The 24,626-nt window shown below is 36.3% G+C and overlaps 2 protein-coding genes and 1 pseudogene across 2 annotated transcripts; 2 read left to right on the forward strand and 1 right to left on the reverse strand.

Annotated features, from left to right (window-relative positions):
* Positions 1–1,660: 1,660 nt before the first annotated feature.
* Positions 1,661–2,584, forward strand: LOC101835373 (olfactory receptor 4C6-like). Its single transcript, XM_013120746.2, has one exon. The coding sequence runs from the start codon at positions 1,676–1,678 to the stop codon at positions 2,582–2,584; it is 909 nt and encodes a 302-aa protein (XP_012976200.1). The 5' UTR covers positions 1,661–1,675.
* Positions 2,585–13,677: 11,093 nt separating this feature from the next.
* On the reverse strand, positions 13,678–14,604 carry LOC101839959 (annotated as a pseudogene).
* A 6,921-nt stretch (positions 14,605–21,525) lies between these two features.
* On the forward strand, positions 21,526–22,455 carry LOC101839694 (olfactory receptor 4P4). Its single transcript, XM_013119071.1, has one exon. It carries the CDS (start codon positions 21,526–21,528, stop codon positions 22,453–22,455), a length of 930 nt encoding a protein of 309 aa, XP_012974525.1.
* The last annotated feature ends 2,171 nt before the right edge of the window (positions 22,456–24,626 follow it).

Consider the following 24,626-nt stretch of genomic DNA (forward strand, 5'->3'; position numbering starts at 1 on the left):
CAATTTTTATAGCTGTCTTGTTCACGTTGTTTCTTCAGAGTTTTAGTGTAATTCAGAACTTGCAGTGAAGAATGAGAGGACCCATTCATCTTATATGGGATTCTCCCTCCCCCCTTGTCTTGTGAGTGTGTGTGTGTGTGTGTGTGTACATAGTTCAAGGGACAATCCCCAGTATAATTCCTGATGTATTGTCCACCTTTCTTTTTGAAACGTGGTATTTAATTGCTGTGAGTCTCATCAAATGGTTCAAGTGACTACTTTCATTCAATCTGTCTCTGCCTCCCAAGCACTGGAATTACAATCATGACTATTTGCATTCAGCATTTTTATGAGTCTTCTGCAGCCACACTGTGGTTCTCATGGCAAGCACTTGACACATTGAGTTGTAACCTAAATAACTTAATGTTTCTAAGACTCAACTTCTTTATTTTCAAAATACAATATTAATGGTATTCACTTCACGTGACGTGATAAATGATGCACTCACAGGCATACTGCAAAATGGGGATTTTAGAAATTTGTTTGATACTTGATAAATTAAACAATGACTTCATAATCTAAACTTAGTATAAGAATATATATTCATATATATGTGTGTGTAATTTAAAATTGGAATATTGAAATATTAACTTTTAATAGGAGTGTCACTGAATTTTACTACTGAATTGTTGAATGAAGCAAACATAGGAAGTATGAATTAATTTCAGAGAATCATTATAATAGATTATGTAATACATGTCATTCATATTGATCACTGGCTATCAACCGGGAATACATTATATAGATTGTAATTGCTTTTAATTTTAGCAGCAGAAATGCTAAGTTTGGATTTGATTTATGTATTTACTATTTATGAGGATTTGTATCATCTCCTGCCAGCTCTTTAAGCCTTCTTTTCTAGTATAGTCTTTAAAATGGAAAAAATTCATTGTAAGATCCAAAATTTCATGAGGCATACTAGAGAGTCACCAAATATTAGCAACGTGTAATAATGATATTAATAGTGCAGTTTTATCATGTAAATATTTGCATGGAAAATATGTTGTTTCTGATAAGTAGTTCTTGGTGTTTGATTTTCGTCAAGGTTCTTCAACTAGAACATTGTAAATGTTCAGTAAATACATGGCATGAGAACCTGAAATCTTTAACATTTTCCACATGCACATGGGATCGTCAGTGAAGCTTAAGATTCTTTCAAGTTAGCTAAAAACAGAGTCTTTGTGATATTCAGGAAGTTTTGCATGTTTAACATTCCTTTTATTTTGTGTGAAAAATATCATGCAAGAATGAGAATGACAAAAGAACAATTCAAGAGTAAGCTAAATAAATTATTGAATACCTGTTAGCTGCTATACTCCAATAGTCAAAGTTTTCTCTGGATTTAACTATATAATTTTCTTAGGAATATGCACACAATTAGTTGTGAAGAGGAGTTCCCAAAGTGTCCAAGGAGCAAATAGTAGGACAGAAAGCATGAGTTGAGTTAATGAAAAACAAAGCTGTGTTGAGTTCAATAAGACTGAAAATACTGTCAGACTTTGTTCGCTACTATCTTCTACACAAATGGATGGAGACAAGAAGAAACAAATGTCCAGAAGACTATATTACTTATTAAAAGTAATATTGCTTTGCAGATTATCCAGCTCAGAATTTTGTATGTTATCTAGATCATAAAATGATGAATCAAAACAACTTAACTGAGTTCATTCTTTTGGGAATTACAATGAATCCAGAGCTGAGGAAAATATTGGCTGCTTTGTTTCTAATTATGTACATGGCCACAGTGTTGGGAAATGTACTCATAGTGGTAACCATAACCAGAAGCCCTAGTCTGAGGTCACCCATGTACTTCTTCCTTTTATCTCTGTCACTCATGGATGTCACTTACTCTTCTGTTATTGCTCCCAAGTTGATTATAGATTCCCTTTCTGAGAGGACTATTGTCTCATTTGAAGGATGCATGACTCAGCTATTTGCAGAACATTTCTTTGGTGGTGTGGGCATCATTCTTCTCGTTGTAATGGCCTATGATCGCTATGTGGCAATCTGTAAGCCCTTGCACTACAAGACAGTCATGAGTCCTCGGGTGTGCTGCTTGATGGTAGCAGGGGCATTGGTGGGAGGATCCATGCATGCAGCCATTCAGCTTCTCTTTATGTATCATATACCTTTCTGTGGCTCCAATGTCATTGACCACTTTATGTGTGACTTGTTTCCATTGTTAAAACTTGCCTGCATGGACACATATATCTTGGGTCTCTTAGTCATTCTCAACAGTGGGGTAATGTGTGTGTCCATTTTTCTTATTCTCATTGCTTCCTACATGGTAATCCTCTGCTCCCTAAAGTCTTATAGCTCAGCAGGGAGACACAAAGCCCTATCCACATGTAGCTCACACTTCACAGTGGTTGTGTTGTTCTTTGTTCCATGCATTTTCTTATATATGAGGCCTGTGGTGTCATTTCCAATAGACAAAGCAATGGCTGTGTCCTTTACTATTGTTGAACCAATGTTAAATCCCTTGATCTACACCTTGAGAAATACAGAGGTAAAAAATGCTTTGAAAATCATGTGCACAAAGTAGGGAACAAGGGCTGACACTAACCATTAAAACTTGAAGAAATATTCATACAAAGTCAAAGAAAACATATTCTCCCTACTAATTATAGTCTGGAGACAGGGGATTCAGGGCCGTACATTGAATTTATAAAGACAGATAACAGCATATTTTGGATACTGTCTAGTTTCTAGGACCCTTCACCAAGCCATTTTATAATACTTACCCTTCTTTTCAAGGAAATACACACACACACACACACACACACACACAAACACACACACACACACACAAACACACACAAACACACACACATGTACGCGTGAACAAGCCTGCATTTTGAACAATACAAAAGTCTTTAGTTTAATGTTCTAAATTCTTTCCTTCTTATCTACTGGAACGATCTCATACGGAAGTTTCACTTGACCACCTTTCCATGACTTCTTCAGGATCCTTGTGAATTCCTACCTAATAAGAAAACTGAAGTATTTCTTGTCTTTATTAGCCATTGTCATTGTTTATTCTCCACTTCTATATCTAGGTGTTATCATTAAAATTCATAATAAAAATATTCATTAGAGTATCTCTTAGATTTCATAGTCTTCAGTCTCACAAATTGCAATCTTTCGAAGCAAATGGAGTACATTCACCCCTACTTGTTAGAATCCCATCAACGAAAACTTTCCTAGTTGCAAAGTACATTCTTATGAACCTAGTAATGGAATTTAAATCTAAAAAAGATTTAGAGACCTATGTGTTCACACAAAAAGAAGAATATTAAAAGGCACAATACATTTTCTTTAAGATTATACTATGATAATATCATAGAGACATATTTGGCATTTAACACTGTAGTGATGGGACACATGGTAATCATTAGGCACCAGATAATTTAGGAAAACATTTACTTAAAGCAAATATATAAGATAATGTGACAACAACTGCAGGATAATTATGGAATTAAACATTTAAATTATAACATTTACATGCAAAATGTATTTGGTCAATGAGTATTTTAACCCTACTGAACATCAATTATCTTGAGGAAACACAGTGTTCATTTTCAGTTGTTCATCACATAACATGGGCAAAGCTTGATGTTCCACAGGTTCTTCTAGGAGCTGTATATAAAACAGTGGATAAAGGAATGTTTTCTTATGGTTTGCAATTTATTTTAAGATAGGTAACAATTAATACTTTTAAGTTAAAAACTTGCATAGTAGTTGTTTCTTTTAACAAAATGTCTTTGAAGTAGTATGTAGATGTGTGAAAGGGCTTTCCGAGTGATTTATATACTAAAAAAGGAATGATGCAGTATAATTTTCTAAAAGCAAATCTATGGAAATAATATGGTAATCAAAATAGGGAAGGTTATTAGAAAGAAGTCTGAAAGGAACAAGAAAGAAATAGCAATACACGGCAGTTGGTAACATTGATCAAGGCCAAGATGAGGTTAGAAACATGGCAGATTGCAGGTTAGAATATTCTCTTCTTTTTAGATCTTTAAATTCAAGGACAACATAGACACCAAATTGACTTTAGCCACTATAATCAAAAAGTAAAATATTTCATGGACATTGGGATAGCTTTAGAAATTAACAAAAATCCTTTAGAGATTGATTATATTTGGTCTTTTACATTTCAATAAGGGGGAAATGTTTCCTGCCTAATAATAATATTTTACATTTCATCACATAGGTGAGCTGTGCTGATCATTCATATTGAAATTATGACATGTCTTTTGTTAATAACATTTCCAAAATTTTTCTCTTCTATGTTCTGTATAGGCACTCAATTAATTCACACTAGACCCAATCATTATACAAATTACTTAACAGCGCCGGGCATTGGTGGCACATGCCTTTAATCCCAGTTCTTGGGAGGCAGAGGCAGGTGAATCCCTGTGAGTTCGAGACCAGCCTGGTCTACCAAGAGAGTTCCAGGACAGGCTCCAAAACAATACAGAGAAACCCTGCCTCGAAAAAAACAAAAAAAATTAGTTAACAGTTGAACACCTTACTTTTTTCCAATCTACTTGACTTCTAGGACAAACCTTGACTTGGTGGTAAAATATAAGAACTACTAGTATTGATAATTATTGATAAAATATATATTAAAATGTATAGCATCAACATGATTCATGCTTTTTAAAAACATATAAGAATAGAAAGATAATCTCAAAAGTTCACCATCCACCTGTTACTATGAATTACTTATCTGTGTCCCAAATGAAAGTCAATGGAATTCCTTTTCCTGGGCAGTTCTCCTCTATCTCTTATTTCAAATCCTTACTTTGTTTAATTCATGATCAGCACATATCCCAAAGGATACCACTTTAAATCCTTTCCAGCTGTCAAATTAACACCATATATTACCTAGCTGATTGTGATCGCTTCCAAGATAGAGTCACTGCTTTAACACTAATAGTCTCTGAGTTTAATATTTGGTCCTCAATACAGAACACATGGATAGATATCTTTGAAGTTCATAAATTTGATCAGACTGCATGTCCTCACTCTTAGGCTAACATCCTTAATACATTTATGTCATTATCTTTCTGAATTCTGTTAAATTAATCCTTAAGTGACTTCTCTAGCAACTATGCTGATTTGTGATCTTCTTACATTTAAATCATTATCTTCTTATATGCATTTCACAAGCTACTCTGACTAACTGGAATACTTGTCCCTTTCTATTTTTATGACTATTTATATTCACTGTAAGTTATATGATAGGAATAACTGACACAATGGATGTTATGTTATATGAGCATGTAGTTTGCTTTCCTTGACTTTGTACCCTATCATGTTAGTGTTAGATTTCTTCGGGTTCTCCTTCAGTGTGAAGGAAAAGGTAATATGTCTCTTGAGGTTCAACAACCAGGAACCTATACATGTGGACTTCACCCTAGATTTTCCCACATGGAAGTGGCCTCCAATATAATACTTTGTAATGTATTCATGTTCCAATACATTTTGACAGATGCATATATCAAATTATATGAGTATTTTTGTTCAGTCTCATAGACTAAGGAGTGTTGTCTGACAAAATCATTGCTCCACGGAAGCTTCTTTATAATACTGCACTACATTGATAACTGCAATGACATCAACATGATTGTTGTAGATGATACAGGTCATCGTCAACTTTCTAGACTATGATAAATTTTGGCATTGTCTTTATTTCTGAGATCAATTGAGCCTTTATCTCTGCTTTGGCTACAATACCATTCCCTAAAACAACATATCTAGTGCCTTAGTTAGGATTTTTATTGATATAATAAAACACCATGACAGAAAGGGTTTATTTCACCTTACAGAATTCAGTCCATCATCAGAAGAAGTCGGGACAGGTCTGAAAGGCATGATCTGACAAGAAGGCACTAAATCAGTGTCCCTGGAGGGATGCTTCTTATTTGCTTACTCCATCTGAATTCCTCAATCTGTTTGGTTATACACCCCAAGAACACTTGCCCAGGGAAGTAATAATTTAAGGTAGGATAGACACTTTTACATTAATTATCAATCAAGACAATGCTCTATAGTCTCAGGGGGTTTCTTTTAGCTGAAGTTTTATCTTCTCAGATGACTCTAACTCATATCAAGTTGAAGAAAAATGACCTGAATACCTGAGCATGCTGATAGGTTTCTTCTATGCTGCATAACCCTCCTACTGCCACCAAGTAAGGCAATTTCAATCTTTTTACATCTTCCATCTTGATTATCAGGATGTTCTCTAGGGGTAACAGATTGTCACCTTCAAGGTGAGCTAACACCATTCTTCAAATCTGAGCCCCAAAAACCTCTTGGTGTCTTCTCTTGTTTCTATTGAGTATGGAATATTGAACACAATAGCATTGTTCTTTAGACACTATGATGAAGCTTACAGTTTTCACAACTTAGGTTTCAGATGTTGTTCTTTCTGTCTGCTGAAAGAAATTCATCTTTTTGCTGGTATCAGAATATGGAAGACCAGGGGATGGATGATGTCAAAGATTACATAGTGTATGAATACTGTAAATATGGTCTGGCAAGTTGTAAAAAAAATAATGAAAACTTGAATAGTTCTAAACTTAAAAAATCCCAAGTAATCATTGTGAGGAAACTAACTAACTACACACACACACACACACACACACACACACACACACACACACACGTGTCCTCAGCTACTCTGCTCATACTAGTCATCTGATGTGATTCTCTGATTTTTTACCAAGGAAGTATCCTTGAAAATCATGACAATTCAGAGAATATGGGAAACATTATGAATACATGACACAGAATCATGAATAATAATGTATAGTGAGCTAAATAGAATTCAAAAAAGATATGAAAGAGGCTTGATGTCAATACTGACAGGATTTGCACAGAAAAATATAGGACAGGTTGTCTTGGCAGAATGTGATTAGACTGCACTTCAGATGCTAGGTGTTTTGTTCCTGAGGTGAACAGAGTGAGAGCTGGCAAATCTGAGGACTTGTTTTGCAAAGGTTAAAGTAAAATTTTCCTTTGGCCAACGTAACAGTACAATAAGCTGAACAAAGGGTCTCACATATGCATTCTACTGCTGAGTTACATCTCTGGAGGCAAGAAAAAGGTCCACTGGGTCCTGGTGTACCAACCCATGTAGCATCTGTTGAAATTGCCTTGCTAGTCTTACTTCTACCCACTGGGAGAGGGAGTGTCTCAGACCCACCTGCATCCACTGTGAGAGCCGTGGGAATATTGGACCTACTTGCACCAATTGGAATAGAACCTTGGATTCGTACCCACTACACACAATAAACATAGACAACAGACAGTCCTACTTTAGTAAAAGTCAGAAGGAAGGGGGGGTGTAAATACACACATAATACCAACAACAACAACAAATGCAAATGAAACAAGAATTAGTAATCAATGGTCATTAATTTCCCTCAATATTAATGGTCTTAACTCACCTACAAAAAGACACAGGCTAACAGGGTGGATACAGAGACATAATCCATCCTTATACTGCATACAAGAAAGGCACCTCAACTTCGAAGATAGGTGTAACTGAACTCAGAGTATGGCTTGGGAAAAGATTTTCCAACCAAATACACAGAAGAAACAAGGTGATGCTGCTGCCTTATTATCTTACAAATTAGACTTCAAACTAAAATCAATCAAAAGAGATGAAGAAGGTCATTTCACATTTATCACAGTAAAAATCCATCAGGATGAAGTCTCAATTCTAACCATTTTTTGCACCAAATACAACTGCACCCACGTTTGTAAAAGAATATTAAAAAACATAAAACCTCACACACTTATAGTGGAAGTCTACAACACCTCACTCTCACCACTGTACAGGACTACCAGAGAGAAAATTAACAAAGAAACAAAGGAACTAAGAGAAGTTATGACCCAATTGGATTTAACAGTTATCTATAGAACATTCCATTCAAAACTAAAGAATGTAACTTTTTTGTATTTAATTATACATTATTTTTTATTATTATTAATTTCTTTTTTATTATTTTAATTTTAAATAGCTTGTTTCACATGTCAATCCCCGTTCCTTCTCCCTCCCCTCTTCCCGCACTCCCACACCATACCCCCCAGCCTCCCACCCTATCACCACTTCCTTCCACATAGGGGATATCCACAGTATGTCATTTCGCACAGGGCAGGGTCCAGGCACTCCCCTAAGAATCCAGGCTGAGAGAGTATCCCTCTTTGTGTTATGGACACACAAAGTCCATTTGTATGCTAGGGATAAACACTGATCTACTGCCCAGGGCCCCAAAGTTTGCTCAGGCCTCCTCACTGACTCTCATATTCGGGGGTCTGGATCAGTCCCATGCTGGCCTCCCAGCTGTCAGTCTGGGGTCCAAGATCTCCCCCTTTGTCAGGTCAGCTGTCTCTGCTGGTTTTACCAGCCCATCCTTTGCCAATTTGCTCATTGCTTCTCTCTCTCTGTCACTGGGTTCCATGGGTTAAGTTCAGTGATTAGCTGTGGGTGTTTGCCTCTGCTTCTATCAGTCACTGGATGAAAGTTCTAGGATGGCATGAAAGGTAGATGTCAAGTTCATTATCAGGAATGGGCATTTAAGGTAGTCTCTCCACTATTCCTTAGCTTGTCAATTGGTGTCAGCTTTGTAGATCGATAGAGGTCTCACTGGTACCAGATCTCTCTTCAAACCTATGACTACCTCTATTATGGTATTTCTCATCCTGCTCTCCCCTTATTCGACTCCCCACTCAACCTTCCTGTTCCCCTATGACCTACTCTCTCCTCCTCTTCCCCTGCTCTCCTCTTCCCAGCTCTCACTCTCCCCTACCCCCTGCCATGATCACAATCTCTTCAGGAGATCTTGCCTCGTTCCTGTTCTCTGGGGTACCATGCATATCTCTCTTAGATCCTTTCCTGTTTCCCAGACTCTCTGTCAGTGGAATTGCAGACTGGTACTCTCCTGATCCATGTCTAAAATCCATATATGAGTGAGTACATACCATGTTTGTCTTTTTGTGACTGGGTTACCTCACTCAGGATGGTATCTTCTAGCGCCATTCATTTGCCTGTGAATTTCAAGATTCCATTGTTTTGTTTTTTTTTTTTTTGTCCACTCAGTAGTACACCACTGTGTAAATGTACTACATTTTCTGTATCCACTCTTCAGTTGAGTGGTATCCCGGTTTTGGCTATTACAAATAATGCTGCTATGAACATAGTGCAACAGATGTCCTTGTATGAATTTGCATCTTTTGGATATATGCCTAAGGGTGGAATTGCTGGGTCTTGTGGTAGATTGATTTACATTTTCCTGAGGAATCTCCATACTGATTTCCAATGTGGGTGTATGAGTTGGCACTCCCACCAACAGTTTAGGAGTGTTCCCCTTTCTCCACATCCTCTCCTGCATAAACTGTCCTTAGAGTTTTGATTTTAGCCATTCTGACAGGAGCGAGATGGTATCTCAGAGTTGTTTTGATTTGCATTTTCCAGATGGCTAGAGAGGTTGAGCACTTTCTCAAGTGTCTCTCAGCCATTTGAGACTCCACTATTGATAATTCTCTATTTAGTTCTGTACCTCACTTTTTAATTGCATCCTTTGGTGTTTTGGAGACCTGTTTCTTGAGGTCTTTGGAAATTTTGGAGATCAGCCCTCTGTCAGATGTGGGGTTAGTGAATATCTTTTCCCATTCCATGAACTGCCTTTTTGTCTTGTTGACTGTGTCCTTTGCCTTACAGAAGCTTCTTAGTTTCAGGAGGTCCCATTTGTTAATTGTCGATCTCAGTGTCTGTGCTACGGGTGTTATGTTCAGGAAGAGGTCTCCTGTACCAACTCGCTGAACAGTATTTCCCATTTTCTCGTCTAAAAGTTTCAGTGTGGTTGGATTTATGTTGATGTCTTTGATCCATTAGGACTTAAGTTTTGTGCAAGGTGATAGACATAGATCTATCTGCAGTCTTCTGCATGCCAATATCCAGTTATGCTAACACTATTTGTTGTAGATGCTTTCTTTTTTCCATTGTATAATTTTAGCTTGTTTGTCAAAATTCAAGTGTTTATAGGTGTGTAGACTAAAATCAGGATTTTCAATTAGATTCCATTGGTCTAACTGTCTATTTTTGTGCCAGTATCAAGCTATTTTCAGGACTATAGCTCTGTAATAGAGCTTGAAATTAGGGATGGTAATGCCTCCTGAAGTTCCTTTATTTTTTAGGGTTGTTTTGGCTATCCTTGGTCTTTTGTTTTTCCCTATAAAGTTGATTATTGGTCTTTCAAAGTCTGTGAAGAATTGTGGGGGAATTTTGCTAGGGATTGCATTGAATCTGTAGATTGCTTTTGAGCAAGATTGCCATTTTTATTATGTTGATCCTACAAATCCAAGAGCATGGGATATCTTTCCATTTTCTGATATCGTCTTTGATTTCTTTCTTTGGAGACTCAATGTTCTTGATATACAGTTCTTTCCCTTCTTTGGTTAATGTTATCCCCAGATATTTGATGCTGTTTATGACTATTGTAAAGGGTGATGTTTATCTGATTTCTTTCTCAGCCACTTTATCATCCGTATATAATAGGGCTACTGATTCTTTTTTTTTTAGTTAACCTTTATCCTGCCACTTTGCTGAATCTGTTTTTCAGCTGTAGGAGTTCCCTTGCAGAGTTTTTCGGGTAACTTATGTAAACTATCATATCATCTGCAAATAGTGAAAGCTTGATTTCTTCTATTTCTATCTGTATCCCCTTGATCTCCTTTTGTTGTCTGATTGCTCTATCTAGAACTTCAAGTACAATATTGAAGAGATATGGGTAGAGTGGACATCTTTGTCTTGTTCCTGATTTTAGAGGAAATGCATTGAGTTTCTCTCCATTTAGTTTGATGTTAACTGTTGGTTTACTGTATATTGTTTTTATTATGTTCAGGTGTGTTCCTGTTATCCCTGATCTCTCTAGGACCTTTATCATGAAGGGGTGTTGGATTCTGTCAAAGGCTTTTTCAGCATCTAGTGAGATGATCATGGTTTTTTTTCCTTTGCAGTTTTTTTTATATGATGGATTACATTGGTAGATTTTCTGATGTTGAACCATCCCTGCATTCCTGGGATGAAGCCTACTTGATCATGGTGGATGATTTTTCTGATCAGATCTTCAATCTGATTTGCTAGTATTTTCTTGAGTATTTTTTCATATATGTTCATGAGGGAAATTGGTCTATAGTTCTCTTTCTTAGTAGAGTTTTGTGTGGCTTGGGTACCAAGGTAATGGTGGCCTTGTAAAAAGAGTTTGGCAATGAGTCTCCCACTTCTATTGTGTGGAACACTTTGAGTAGTATTGAATTCTGCACTGAATCCATCAGGGCCTGTGCTTTTTTTTGGTTGGGAGTCTTTTGATAACTGCTTCTCTTTCATTAAGGGTTATAGGTCTGTTTAGATTGTTTACCTGTTCTTGATTCAGTTTTGGCAAGCGATATCTATTCAGGAAATTATCCATTTCCCTTATATTTTTGAATTTTTTGGAGTACAAGTTTTCAAAGTGTGCCCTGATGATTCTCTGAATTTCCTCAGTGTCTGTTGTTATGTCCCCATTTTCATTTCTGATGATGTTACTTAGCATGTTCTCTCTCTGCCTTTTGGCTAGTTTGGACAATTATTTGTTTATCTTCTTGATTTTCTCCAACTCTTTGTTTCATTGATTCTTTGCAATGTTTTCTACTTGATTGATTTCATCCCTCAATTTGATTATTTCCTGGTGTCTACTCCTCTACTCCTCCTGGGTAAGTTTGCTTATTTTTGTTCTACAGCATTCAGTTGTGCCATTAATTCTCTAGTGTGACTGTCTCTGTCTCTGTCTCTGTCTCTGTCTCTGTCTCTGTCTCTCTCTCTCTCTGTCCTCTCTGTCTCCTCTCTCTAATAAAATAGATTACCATACCATTTCTGCTTCCTCTAATAGTGCCTGTTTGAGTGTTTCTACCAGGTACCAAGTGGGGCTGGGGTGAACAGCCCTAGCCCTGACTTTGGGACTCCTTTTCCCACACAGGTCACCATGACACTACTCGGCCATGCTTCCTTATCACAGAGATCATTATCTTGTCCAATTGCCCTGAACGAAGGCACTGAGCTGGCTTCTAGTAAGTTCATTTGACTGAGTTTTGCCTACCCTGGCCACATGGCATGGGATGGATGCTTTGCTAGTGTCAAGTCGTCAGGATTAGGGTCCCTGTCTCCTGGTTGACTGAGGTCCCGCAACCTGGCTGCATGTCATTCGGTGGGCCAATCCATTTTATAAAGAGAAAAGTGTTAATTTATATATCTCAAATGAAAAAGAAAAATCCCATATTATATTGCTCAGGTAGAGAAGTTTCATGGAGATACATAGTTCTCAGAGACAAATAAATTTTATTACAAAGAATATTAAAAAATGAATTCTACTTCCTTGAATCCAGGAGGAAGAAACTGAGGAAACTGAACAGAAAGAAAGAATCCTTAAAGGTGATAAATTTTCGTCATTCCACTTCCTTCTGATGTAAGTACCTCCTGAAGAACTTTACTACACTGCATGTGGAAATTGGTATGGCAAGTTCTGAGGGAACTGCCCTGCTGAGCAATACTATTTGAAAGAGAAATAGGATAGGTATGCGGAGAGTTTACACAAAATGTAAATGGTGTAATTATATTGTAATCTCACAAGCAAAAGAGATAATTTGAAAATCTTAAAGAAAAACAGTTTATGGGATTCACTTCTGAAACAAAAACTATACTCTTCTCCAAGCAAGACTCTCTGAGTACAGTTTGTCCCAGATGAACTACATATCAAAGAACTTCATGACTTGTTTAATTTTCCCAGGGACATGTGTGACCATGGAGGAGCAAACTTCAAATATATCAAATCAGCTTTGACAATATAGACTTACTAGACCAAGAGCCTTCATTTCATGGAATTTTTCAGGTAGTGATGAGTTCATTGTTTATAAATTTGTTTATGACATGGTAAAAAGTAGAGCCCACAGTGAGTAAATAAGAAATGTTGATAATCCCCTCACCTAAAGATCAAGTATGTAGGAAATAGTAACATTAGTGCCATTTATTATCCAAAATCTACTATTCAACCTAGCAATTTTGTTAAAAATTCTGTGAAAGACAGTTATGACTGAGAGAATGGACCATGAATGCATCTGTTATTAATCTTTATTCTTAGTGGGGGCTTACAGAAGAAAATTATCACAGAACCAGAAAATACCAATGAAAAATTAGCAATGGTTTAAGTGGAAGGAGTCAATTACAAATATTCATCCTCCAGAGGCACAGTTTGTTTGATTAGATAATAAATTAGATAACTGAAGCAGAAATAAGAATATTCTGACTGAATATCCTTGTGGCTCACCTCAATATGACAAGCCTTGGTAAACGAAGACACAATGATGGATTAGTACTGAATAGTTGTTTGAGAGGAAATGTGTACGCTAACAGTAGCGTAGTCATTACGTAGACTAGGCTAGGTTTTTCCATTATATGAGTCTTATTTCCTCTTCCTTAATGGCACACCATCAAGGACAGATTTTTTTATTTTTCATTCTGTAAATTTTCTATATAGAGTCAATGTAAAATGTACATTGACTCTTTTTCTGATGTGAATAGAAACATATTTATTTGTCTTCTGAATGAATTTATCTATTGAACAATCTCCTAAAAGCATCTTTCATTTGAGCATTTCTCAAGATGTGGATAAAAATGTTTAACATGGGAGTTATCAAGGTGTAGAATACAGACACTGCCTTATCAATAGGTAAAGTAGTTGCAGGTCTCATGTACAGAAATATAGATGGCACAAAGAATAAGACAACAACTGTTATGTGAGAGATACAAGTGGAGAGAGCTTTGCATCTCCCTTTTGCACTGTGGTTTCTAAATGAGTACAGGATAACAGTGTAGGAGCCCAGAAGTAGTATAAATGTTAACAGACAGATAAACCCACTGTTGGTAGCAACAAAGAGACCCAGAATGTGGGTATCAGTGCAGACCAGATCAAGCAAAGGATGAAGATCACACATAAAGTGATCTATGACATTGGGGCCACAGATTGGTAAGTCAATAATGAACAGGATCTATATGATTCCATGAAGAAATCCTGCCATCAATGACACTCCCACTAGCAGGTTGCAAATTACTCGGTTCATGATGGTTGCATAATGCAGTGACTTGCAGATGGCTTCGTAGCTGTCATAAGCCATTGCAGTAAGTAGGATCACTTCAGGAGCTGCAAAGAAATGCTTTTTTCAAAACTTGGGTCATGCATCCATTGAATGGGATAGTCGCTTCTCATAATGTGAATCAAAAATAAGTTTAGGGTTATTGACAGAAGAATAGCAGGCATCAATAAAGGAGAGATAGGCCAGGAATAATTACATAGGGGACCATACTAAATGACTGTGTGTAATAGTGACTAGAATGAGCAAATTTCCAACAACAGAGACTATGTAGATAGCCAAAAACACAGCAAATAAAATTTTCTGCATTTGTTGGTTCTGTGTGAGCCCCAGGGAAAATAACTCAGTCACTTTGCTCTTTTCCATCTGCTTCATTGAAAATCTAATCACGTTGCCAAGAAAAATAACACATCATCAATTTCATTTGATATCTGCATTCTCGTAATTAACATTTGGATGATTTCAGTTGCAAAATTCTGTGAATATTGATGCTGTTATATTTCATGTACATTATTATAAAATGGGGATTCCAGAATTCTTTTTTAACCCATTAAGAACTACTGAAGCAATAGCCAAACACATCCATTCAGGAATTAAAGCGAGAAAGTAAGAAGCCAGCTTTCTCTAACAGTGGAGTTACTGTTAATTTCTAGGTCACAAATGGACTTTGGGAGCCCATTCCCTATTGAGGGATATTATTGCAGCCCAGATTTGGAAAGGAGGGCCTGGGTTCTCCCCCAAATGATGTGACACACTTTGATGATACCCCATGGAGGGTCTCACTATCCCTGGGGAGTGGGTTGGGTGGCTGGTGGGTGCATGGGAGGATGGGAGGATGAGGGAATGGGAGGATAGATATGTAAATAAGAGTATTTCTAAAATAAAATAAAATATAAAGAAAAACAAACAAACAAAAAGAAGCCAGCTTTCCCTCCTGTCACTTATTTCATTTTACATTCAATTCCTCGAACATCAAGAAGCAGCTTCATCATCTGTTCATAAAGTGAAAACTACCTCATAATTTACTGTGAGAGTTGGTTAAAATAGTTATTTTTGTAAAGTTGTGTACACTTACCAGATAAGCTTAAGTGAGTGGGCAAAAACATAGAGAAATAGTTGACCCTGTTATGAATTCAAGAAGAATCCTCCTCAACATTACTTTCTAAGGAGTCACAAAGATGTGGTTCACAATGGGGTATCTGTGCTTGTTCTTGGAATCAAGAATTTAATAGTAACATAATTAATACTAATCTTTGAGACTTAGAAACTGATAGGCACAATAAGAAGCAGATACAATAATTAATGACCCTAATCTGGGCTATTTGTTTCAGAATAATATTATAGAGGTGAAAACTCATATAATCATAGTCAATCTATTACTTAAACTGGTGACTATAATTTTACATCATAAGAAAGTTGTTGCCTTTACTTTTCCTAATCTGTTTTTTGAAAATTAGCTACTAAGTCAAGTTTAATCTAAGTGTGATTTGAGGTTCAACTACAACCACAGTAGTAATTTGAATAATTATTATTTATGGATTAAGCATATTTTTTATTTCAAAGAAAGTAAGTTTTTGAAATAATATAGGAAATATGGTTTTCCTTCCCCTCAGATCATCCCAGTTCTTCTGTACTCTGACTCTTACAGATCCACACCCTTTCTGTATCTCTTAGAAATCCAACAGGCATATACAGAAAAATAATAATAAAATGAAACAAAACCAAAAACATAAGAATAGAAGAAATAAATAAAAAAATAAGACAAAAAACATTAGAAACCTATACACATGTAAAGACACTTGTTTTCACTCACAGGAATCCCATAAAAAGACAAAACTATATGCCATAAAATATGTGAAAAGGACCTGTAAGACAAAAAACAAAAAAGAAAGACAAGGAAGAAAGGAAGGGAGGAAAGGAGGAAAGGAGGGGATAGGAAAGGAGGAAGCAAAGGGGGAGGGAGGGAGGGAAGGGAGGAAGGAAGGAAGAAAGGAAGGGAACACTTTGTCATAACATTATGAGACAAAGAACTTCCAAGGATTCACTGAGTTCGTTTTGTGCCAGCAATCTCCTCCTCGGCATGCAGTCTATCCTTAAGAGTGTATTTTCACTGACACTCACATTTGGGGGGGGTCCAGATCAGTCCCATGTTAGCTTCCCCGCTGTCAGTCTGGGGTCCAAGAGCTCTCCCCTGTTCAGATCAGCTGTCTCTGCTGGTTTTGCCAGCCCATTCTTTGCCAATTTGCTCATCACTCCTCTCTCTCTGCCACTGGGTTCCTTGGGTTCAGTTCAGTATTTAATTGTGTGCTTGCCTCTGCTTCCATCAGTCACTGGATGAAGGCTCCCAGATGGTTATAGACATCAAGTTCATTATCAGGAATGGGCATTCGAGGTGGTCTCTCCACTATTACTTAGCTTGCCAATTGGTGTTATCCCTTTAGATCACTAGAGGTCACTCTGGTGCCTGATCTGTCTTCTAACCTATGATTCCCTCTTCCCCCTCTTCTACCCCCACCCACTCAACTGTGCGTGTCAGTGAGAAGGCCTGGGCAACCTATGGGGCCTTGAGCAGTGGATCAGTGTCTATCCCTGGAATACAAACAGTCATCGTGTGCCCATAGCACAAAGAGGGATGCTCTCTCAGCCTGGACTCTTAGGGGAATGCCTGGACCCTACCCGGAGTGAAATGACAGACTCTAGATATCCCCTATGTGGAAGGAATTGGCAATAGGGTGGGAGGCTTGGGGGGGAAGGGGAGTGCGGGAGGAGCGGAGGGAGAGGGAACTGGGATTGACATGTAAAACAAGCTATTTAAAATTAAAATAAAAAATGATATAAAAAAGAGTGTATTCTCACCAAGTCTCCCTTGCAGAAAATTAATGTTTAATTTGCATGTGGTTATCCATTGAAAATAGCTTCTGGGTTAGGTATGGCAGATTGTGTACAATTCTTTCAGCTCTAGGACACAGTTTGGTGCAGACTTATGTATGCTACCTTAGTCTCTGAGATACTGTGTGTGGTCATCAGGTGACTTTAGAATGCCTTGTTTCCTTCGTGCACTCCATCCCTTCTGGGTTTTATACTCTTTCTGCCTCCTCTTCCACAAATCTCCCAGAGCCACGAGGAAGGGAAGAGGTTTAATAAAACATCCTTCTTAGTGTTAAATACACCGAGGTCTTTCACTCTACATATTTTCTGGCAATGTGTCTCTGTATTTGTTTTTATCAGATACAGGAGGAAGCTTCTCTGATGAATTTAGTAGAAAGTGGTTAGGAGTAATTTCATTGTTGTGATCCTTTGAAAAACAATAGTATTAATTTTCTTCTAAATCCTTGATCTCTCAAGTCTTTGGTTGTAAGCCATGAAAGCAGTATCAGGTATGGGTTGAATCTCATGTAGTATGCCTTAAATCAAATCAGATATTGGTTCTTACTCCCACAAGATTAGTGTAATTATAGGACCAGCATGTCTTTCAGGCAGACCTTCATTGTAACAAGGTTGATGTTTACCTTTCTTCTTGGTAGCATGTTGATGGAGTACCTTTCAGTATCATGAACACTGAAAGCTCTAGATAGTCACAAACTCAACTTCTCAGTGTTCAACCAATTCTGTAAGTGTTATCTTCAGCAATATGACCTTACCTTCAGTTTGTGGAGAGAAACTAATATCCTCGTCATTAGACTAGGTTGTTCAGATTTTCCAAAGGAACCTTATTGGACAACAAATTGATTAGATAGATGTATTCTGTTTTTTTTATTCTGAAAGCTTTATTTGATGACATGAGATGACCAACTGGGTCTCTGTATCTCCATTATTTGGTGATTGCATGTATATCACCTTCATATATGTATATATTTTAGGAATCTTATTCTGTATTACATATCCATACTTTCATGTCAGGCCATTACTCCGTTTATTTTGTATCTACTTGGATGTATGCAATTCTTGTGCTTGGAGTGTCTGAAAGTGCTCTTAATTCATCTCCCTCACACACACTAGTTGCAGAATACCATGTTTTTCTCTATATCTTAACTTTATTATATTGGAGATAGTATTTATATTTAAAATATAGGTAATGGAAATGAAATGTAACCTTATTTCAAGTAAAATGACAGGGTAGGCTGTGTAGGACACACTAAGCTTGGTAAACAAAATATCTTTAATCTTCTGTATATCTGTTTTAGAAAATTATAGTAAAATCCATCTAAAAAGGAGTTGCACAGGGTATGAATAGCTCATTATTTCCAACACTTACTGTCTATTCTTTCCCATAATGTATATACATTGGTACTCAGAAGGCACTGAGGCAACTTTCTGTATCAGAGCACTTGCCTGTCACATGTAATGCCCTGGACACAACTTCCAAAATTGTACAATAAAGATATAAAATACACTTGACTGTGTATCACCTCCCCAGAGAACATAATATAAAAGCTCTGTGTGAATTGCTTGAGGCTAGTTCTCAGCATCATGATAACTATAGCTTCCTTCCCATATTACAAAGAAGGGGTAAGAACCTCAATTTATAGAATCAGCAAATTGCCTATCCATAATTAAAATTGTGTCATGTATGGAAAACAATCTCTTACAGAATGTTTATAATCCTGTTGCAGAGTTTTCTCTGACATTTTGGATCTCAAAGGATGCTGCTAAACTGGTGAGTTGGTAAATGGAGCACGTGTGACTGATAGAATTTCCTTTAATACTGTCTTCAGTGTAAATTAAACTTTGCCTTTAGGAACTGATGCTTGCAAAAAACTTTTCTTTACATTTGAGTTTTAATGGTTAGATGTAAACTGTTTCTTTAGAGGTTATAATGGATATTGTATATAAAAATATTATTTTGGTGTCTCAAATGTTTTCTCTCTAGAATGTAATTAAGGGTTTAGTGGTTTGATAGCTGACACATAGTTATTCCATTTGTATTTTTCATGTATAAGCTTAGTAAATAGGAAATAATATATCAGTATTACTATTTGTGCTGAAACCTTCAAGTAAGAAGTTGCAAGGAAATAGTTTAAACAGTTATGTGACTAATTTCCTGACAAGGGGACAGACATGATTATAAGGCAAAATAATATATTTAAAATAAAAGTAAGACATGTGTGAATAAGTCATTTTACTATCTTCTATCACTTATAAATTTGTGGTATTGGAAATAACTTTACTCCTATTTAGTAATATGTATAAGAAGAATACTTAAAGACTATTAAATCTAACTTCTTCATTTGATAAACTAAAAGTATCAAATCCTGAATCTAAGAAGTGACATTATTAGGACTTGAGTTCAAATTTCTCCCCTCTCCTATTATTTGTCTCACATGACCAATATCTTTGAATTAATATCACTAATTGTTCTTGAGAAGGTAAGATATATTGCTACCAAAAACCTTGTAATAACTTTGTAACTGAGAATTTTTAGGGCTAGTTATACATCTCTGAACTGATTCAGTTCATGATTTGTGAGCAAACCTCAAATTGGTTCATAGTCTCATTTTCTAATTGAAAGAATTCTATTTAAATGTCTGTGAAGCAAATATTGAAATTCAGGAAATGTACCAGTTTGCTTGACTTATTCAAACATGTATACAGACTTCAAAATTTGGCAATGTAGAATTAATGTTAAATTTATCTCTACTTTTTTATGACTTTGGATAGGACATATAAAGACTTTGATAATGAATTCAAGATCTGGGGGTCAGAAAACTCTCTTTTCAATATGTAGTTGGCTATATGCTGTTTATGTTACTATATATAAGTATCTCCCTGCATAAGATTGCACCTATTTTTAATTACCTTTCTAAATGGTACATCAATACCATCACAATGTTGTCATTCCAAAAATACTTTAACAAGTATCTTTTATTTATCTATTTTGAAAGCTGATACCCAGAACCAATCTCTAATAATAAAGTAAGATGATGCTTTTATTTTAGCATCATGAGTCCTTTGTACAAGCAAAAAACTTATTTTTAAATTTAAACTCACATGGAGCATATATGAAGTGACCTGTTGATTTACTGTGTTAACCAAAGAGGTATCTAAACTATAAAGAGTAATTAAATTCTAACAAGTAATATTTTAAAACACTATCACAAGGGCAATTAAATTCAATATTTCTATGTTCATGAACATGTTGAATCAAAGTTAAAAAAAAGAGGTCATGATTTTGAAGGGTCGCAAAGAGGGGTATATAGAAGAGTAAGGGGAGAGGAAGAGAAGATGAGATGTTAAAATTATATTCTAATCTCAAAATATTAATGAATAAAAAGTTATACAACAAATAAACCAATTGTAGCCTTCTGAGTCCAGGAAATTCAAGGTTCCAGCAATATATTTTAACAAAAGCCTAATAAATGAATGGAAAGTAACAGATTGTGCCTGAGAATTCTCTAAGCTTTATTAATATATGATATATATATATGTGTGTGTGTGTATGTGTGTGTGAGTGTGTGTAAAATATTTATGTGATTTACAGATGTACAAATCACAAAAGTGTGTGTCTCCACTTGTGAAAATTTATATTTCTAACCTATTTTAAGAATAATTAAAACACATATTTTCTTTTCTAATGGGAAAATACTACTAGTATTTGCTTTGTAGAAAGATTAGACCTTGCTTCACAAAATCCTGTACCTTTACTCTAATCCTGCTTCTTGAAATTTCACTGTGGAAAAAAAAAGGCTTCATTTCATATTCAGTATCATAAGAAGCAATGACAATGATATTTTGAAGACTTTTTGTCTCATATTGATTTTCTAGGCATTTCTTGTCTTACTTGCTAATCTTTTGCTTACATATCACAGTATCCGATTTAGTGTTTTTATGTTGTGTTGTGTTCTTATTTCTTCTTTGTTCTTTATTTTTAAAAAATTTTTTGGCATACTTTTATTTTTGTTTGTTCATTTGTTTGTTTTCCTGTTTGTTCTCTAAAGAGGGAGGAAAGAGATGTAGGTGTGTTACCTTGTTAATAACAGTTATTTCTGTTGTCACTGTCCATAGAGTATATGGTTTTGGATAAAGCAATGCATTGGACAACTATAAATTACTAATCTCGTTTGATTTAAGACTTATCTGAAAACAGCTGTTGTATTTTCACAGACGCCTGAAAGCTATTGCAACTGGACATCAGATTTTTATTTCCTGATTTATTTGTCTGAAGTAAATTAGGCCTGCTTAGCACATCAGAATATGGTTATGAAACTGTTAGAACACACTTCTAAACATATATTCATTGCTCAACAATGTAATTTTAGGTGACTTGCATTTTTCTCTCCACTCTGAAGTATGGGCAGAAGCAGCAATATCACAGTTTTCATTCTGTTGGGACTTTCACAAAATAAGAACATTGAAGTCATCTGTTTTGTATTCTTTTTATTTTGCTATATTGCTATTTGGATGGGCAATGTTCTCATAATGATTTCTATAAGATGTACTCAGCTCATCGACCAACCCATGTACTTCTTTCTCAACTGTCTCTCACTTTCTGACCTCTGCTACACATCCACAGTGACCCCTAAGTTAATGACGGACTTACTGGCAGAAAGGAAAATAATTTCCTATAATAATTGTATGATACAACTCTTTACAACTCATTTATTTGGAGGAATTGAAATCTTTATTCTCACGGGGATGGCCTATGACCGATATGTGGCAATTTGTAAACCACTGCATTATACCATAATCATGAGCAGGCATAGATGTAACATGATAATCATGGCTTGTTGCACTGGGGGATTTGTGCACTCAGTCAGTCAGTTTCTTCTCACTGTCTTTTTACCATTTTGTGGCCCAAATGAGATAGATCACTATTTCTGTGATGTGTACCCTTTGTTGAAATTGGCCTGTTCTAACACACACATAATAGGTCTTTTAGTCATTGCTAACTCTGGCTTAATTGCTTTAGTGACTTTTGTTGTTTTGATTCTGTCTTATTTTTTCATATTGTGTACTATAAGGGCATACTCTGTGCAAAGCCAAAGAAAAGCTCTGTCTACTTGCAGTTCCCACTTAACTGTTGTAGTCCTGTTTTTTGCACCTGCACTGTTCATTTACATCAGACCAGCCACCACATTTCCAGAAGACAAGGTGTTTGCTCTTTTCTACACCATAATAGCTCCCATGTTTAACCCTCTGATCTACACTCTGAGAAACACAGAGATGAAGAATGCTTTACAGAAAGTTTGGGGTCATCAAGAATTTCTGAAAGGAAAGTAAATTTCTGAGATACTTTTGCTTTCCATAACTAGGTTCCCTGAAGCAATGCATGCAATTAATTTTCTCATTCTATGGAAAGGTAAGGTAAGCACATCAATAAAATGAGTATTACTCTCACATAAGCCTTCTTGTAAATAGCATAATTATTGCGACTGTATTCTGGAAATGAAATAATCTTCTCTTAAAAATGATCCCAGACTGATGGCTGAGAGGCCAACAGGGGACTGATCCAGACTCCATGAATGTAGTACCAGGGAGGAGGCCGCAGAAATCACTGGGGCCTTGGGTAGTAGATCAGTGTTTACCATGATTTATGAATGAGCTTTGAGAGCCAATTCCAAAGAGAGGGATGCTTTCTCTGCCTGGACACAATGGAAAAGGCCTAGGTCCTGCCCAGGATGAAATGACAGACTTTGGATAGCACCCTCAAGGAGGGCCTCACTCTCTCTGGGGAATGATGTGGGGATTGGGCGGGGGTCTGGGGGCCTGGTAGAGGGACAAGGGAGGAGGGGTGGGAGAGGGAGCAGGGACTGACATATGAAGCATTCACATTTCTAATTTAAATAAAAACATATATTGAGAAAAAAAGATTCACAACAGCAGCAAATTAAAAAAACAAAAAAATTATGTATTTTATTAATTTATAAAGAATTTCATAAAATGCATCTTAAATGTATGCAAATTTTATCTCATGTTAATTCCCTGATCTAATCCCTTGTCTTCCTAAATATACAGTGTCACACATGAATTCCTCCTGTAGATTAGGCCATACGTCCAAATAGGTGACTGTGTGATCCCTTGGATATAAGTGTCACTACTGCAGTTTCCAGAATATCTTTTCATGCTGTTATTTTTGTTGTTGTTGTTATATAATATAACAGAAGAATAGGGATATATTGCTATACACTGAATGTAGATTGGATAGCTCCCCATGAAACTATAAGAGACAATCCTGAGTGAGGATTTTTCCAGGTCAGATATAAATCAATTTCTCTAAATACTGTGTCAAAAGACTGTGGTGTCTTCAGACATTGTGTTTTACCTACTTTCTTTGGAAGTCACCAAAAACAACAGCAGTAGCATATATTGTCTTGGGTTTCTGGGACTCTCTGATCAACAACTCAAACAGATTTCCATTCCTGATACTGGGGTTTTTGTAAGAAAGTGCATAGATTTAGGAAGAACATTATCACCCAACTGGAATACCTTCAAACACACACACACACACACACACACACACACACACACACACACACACACACACACAGACATATATATATAGTCAGGAAAATAGCTATCAAATAGTTTTACATAACACCTTGTTGAAAATGAGTTAAAGATATAATGTTCATGTTATATCAGCTTGCAAAGAAGAATAAAATGCTACTGTGTTGGTTATTTTTGAAAATTTTTTCTCATCTGGTCCCCTGGAGAGAGTCTTAGTCAAGAAGCTACCTCCAGCACACTATCCTGTAAGCTTGTCTGTCGATGAAATGTTTTCGTATTTAGTAATTGATGTGAGAGCATCCTGTTCACTCAGAGTGGTGCCATTCCTAGGTCAGTGGCTATGGGTCACATGAGAAGGCAAGTTTACTAAGCCTTGGAAAACAAGCAAGAAAGCAGTATCTCTCCACGGGTTCTGCTTCGGTTTCTGTCTCTACTTTCTGATCTAGCTCATGTGATGGTTCCCTCAATGATGGACCCTAACAGGTAAAGTGTAATAAATCCTTTCCTTCCAAGGTTAATTTTGGTCATGGTGTCTTATCAGAGCAATACAAATTCAATGTGGATAGCAGCCTTAAATTTTAAAGGTTATTATAAGCATTAAAGTCATTGAATACTGTGTATAAAGACTCATGTACTGTTCATGAATGTATATACACAGCATTTTGTGTAACCAACAACTAAGAAACAGGTATTAGCATTGTATAAGAAATCCCCTTTGTTTCTTTTAGGCAGTGACATATTCGAAATTTAATCACAAATTTCATCTAAAGGCAGTTTGTTTGACATGATACTGCACATTTCAGACTAGGTATCACACAAATTACACAAGTTGAAGTCCCTCTTATTAATTTTTTCCTCGAAATATGTTTTTATTTAAATTAGAAACATGAATGTTTCACATGTCAATCCCAGCTCTCTCTCCCACGCCTCCTCCCTTGTCCCTC

The sequence above is a fragment of the Mesocricetus auratus genome, unplaced genomic scaffold (assembly GCF_017639785.1).
Source record: "Mesocricetus auratus isolate SY011 unplaced genomic scaffold, BCM_Maur_2.0 Super-Scaffold_100004, whole genome shotgun sequence".
Lineage (NCBI taxonomy): Eukaryota > Metazoa > Chordata > Mammalia > Rodentia > Cricetidae > Mesocricetus > Mesocricetus auratus.

What these genes read in the sequence shown, in the direction of transcription:
- LOC101835373 (XM_013120746.2), top strand. Translation starts at nt 1,676, where the DNA reads ATGATGAATCAAAACAACTTAACTGAGTTCATTCTTTTGGGAATTACA.
- LOC101839694 (XM_013119071.1), top strand. Translation starts at nt 21,526, where the DNA reads ATGGGCAGAAGCAGCAATATCACAGTTTTCATTCTGTTGGGACTTTCA.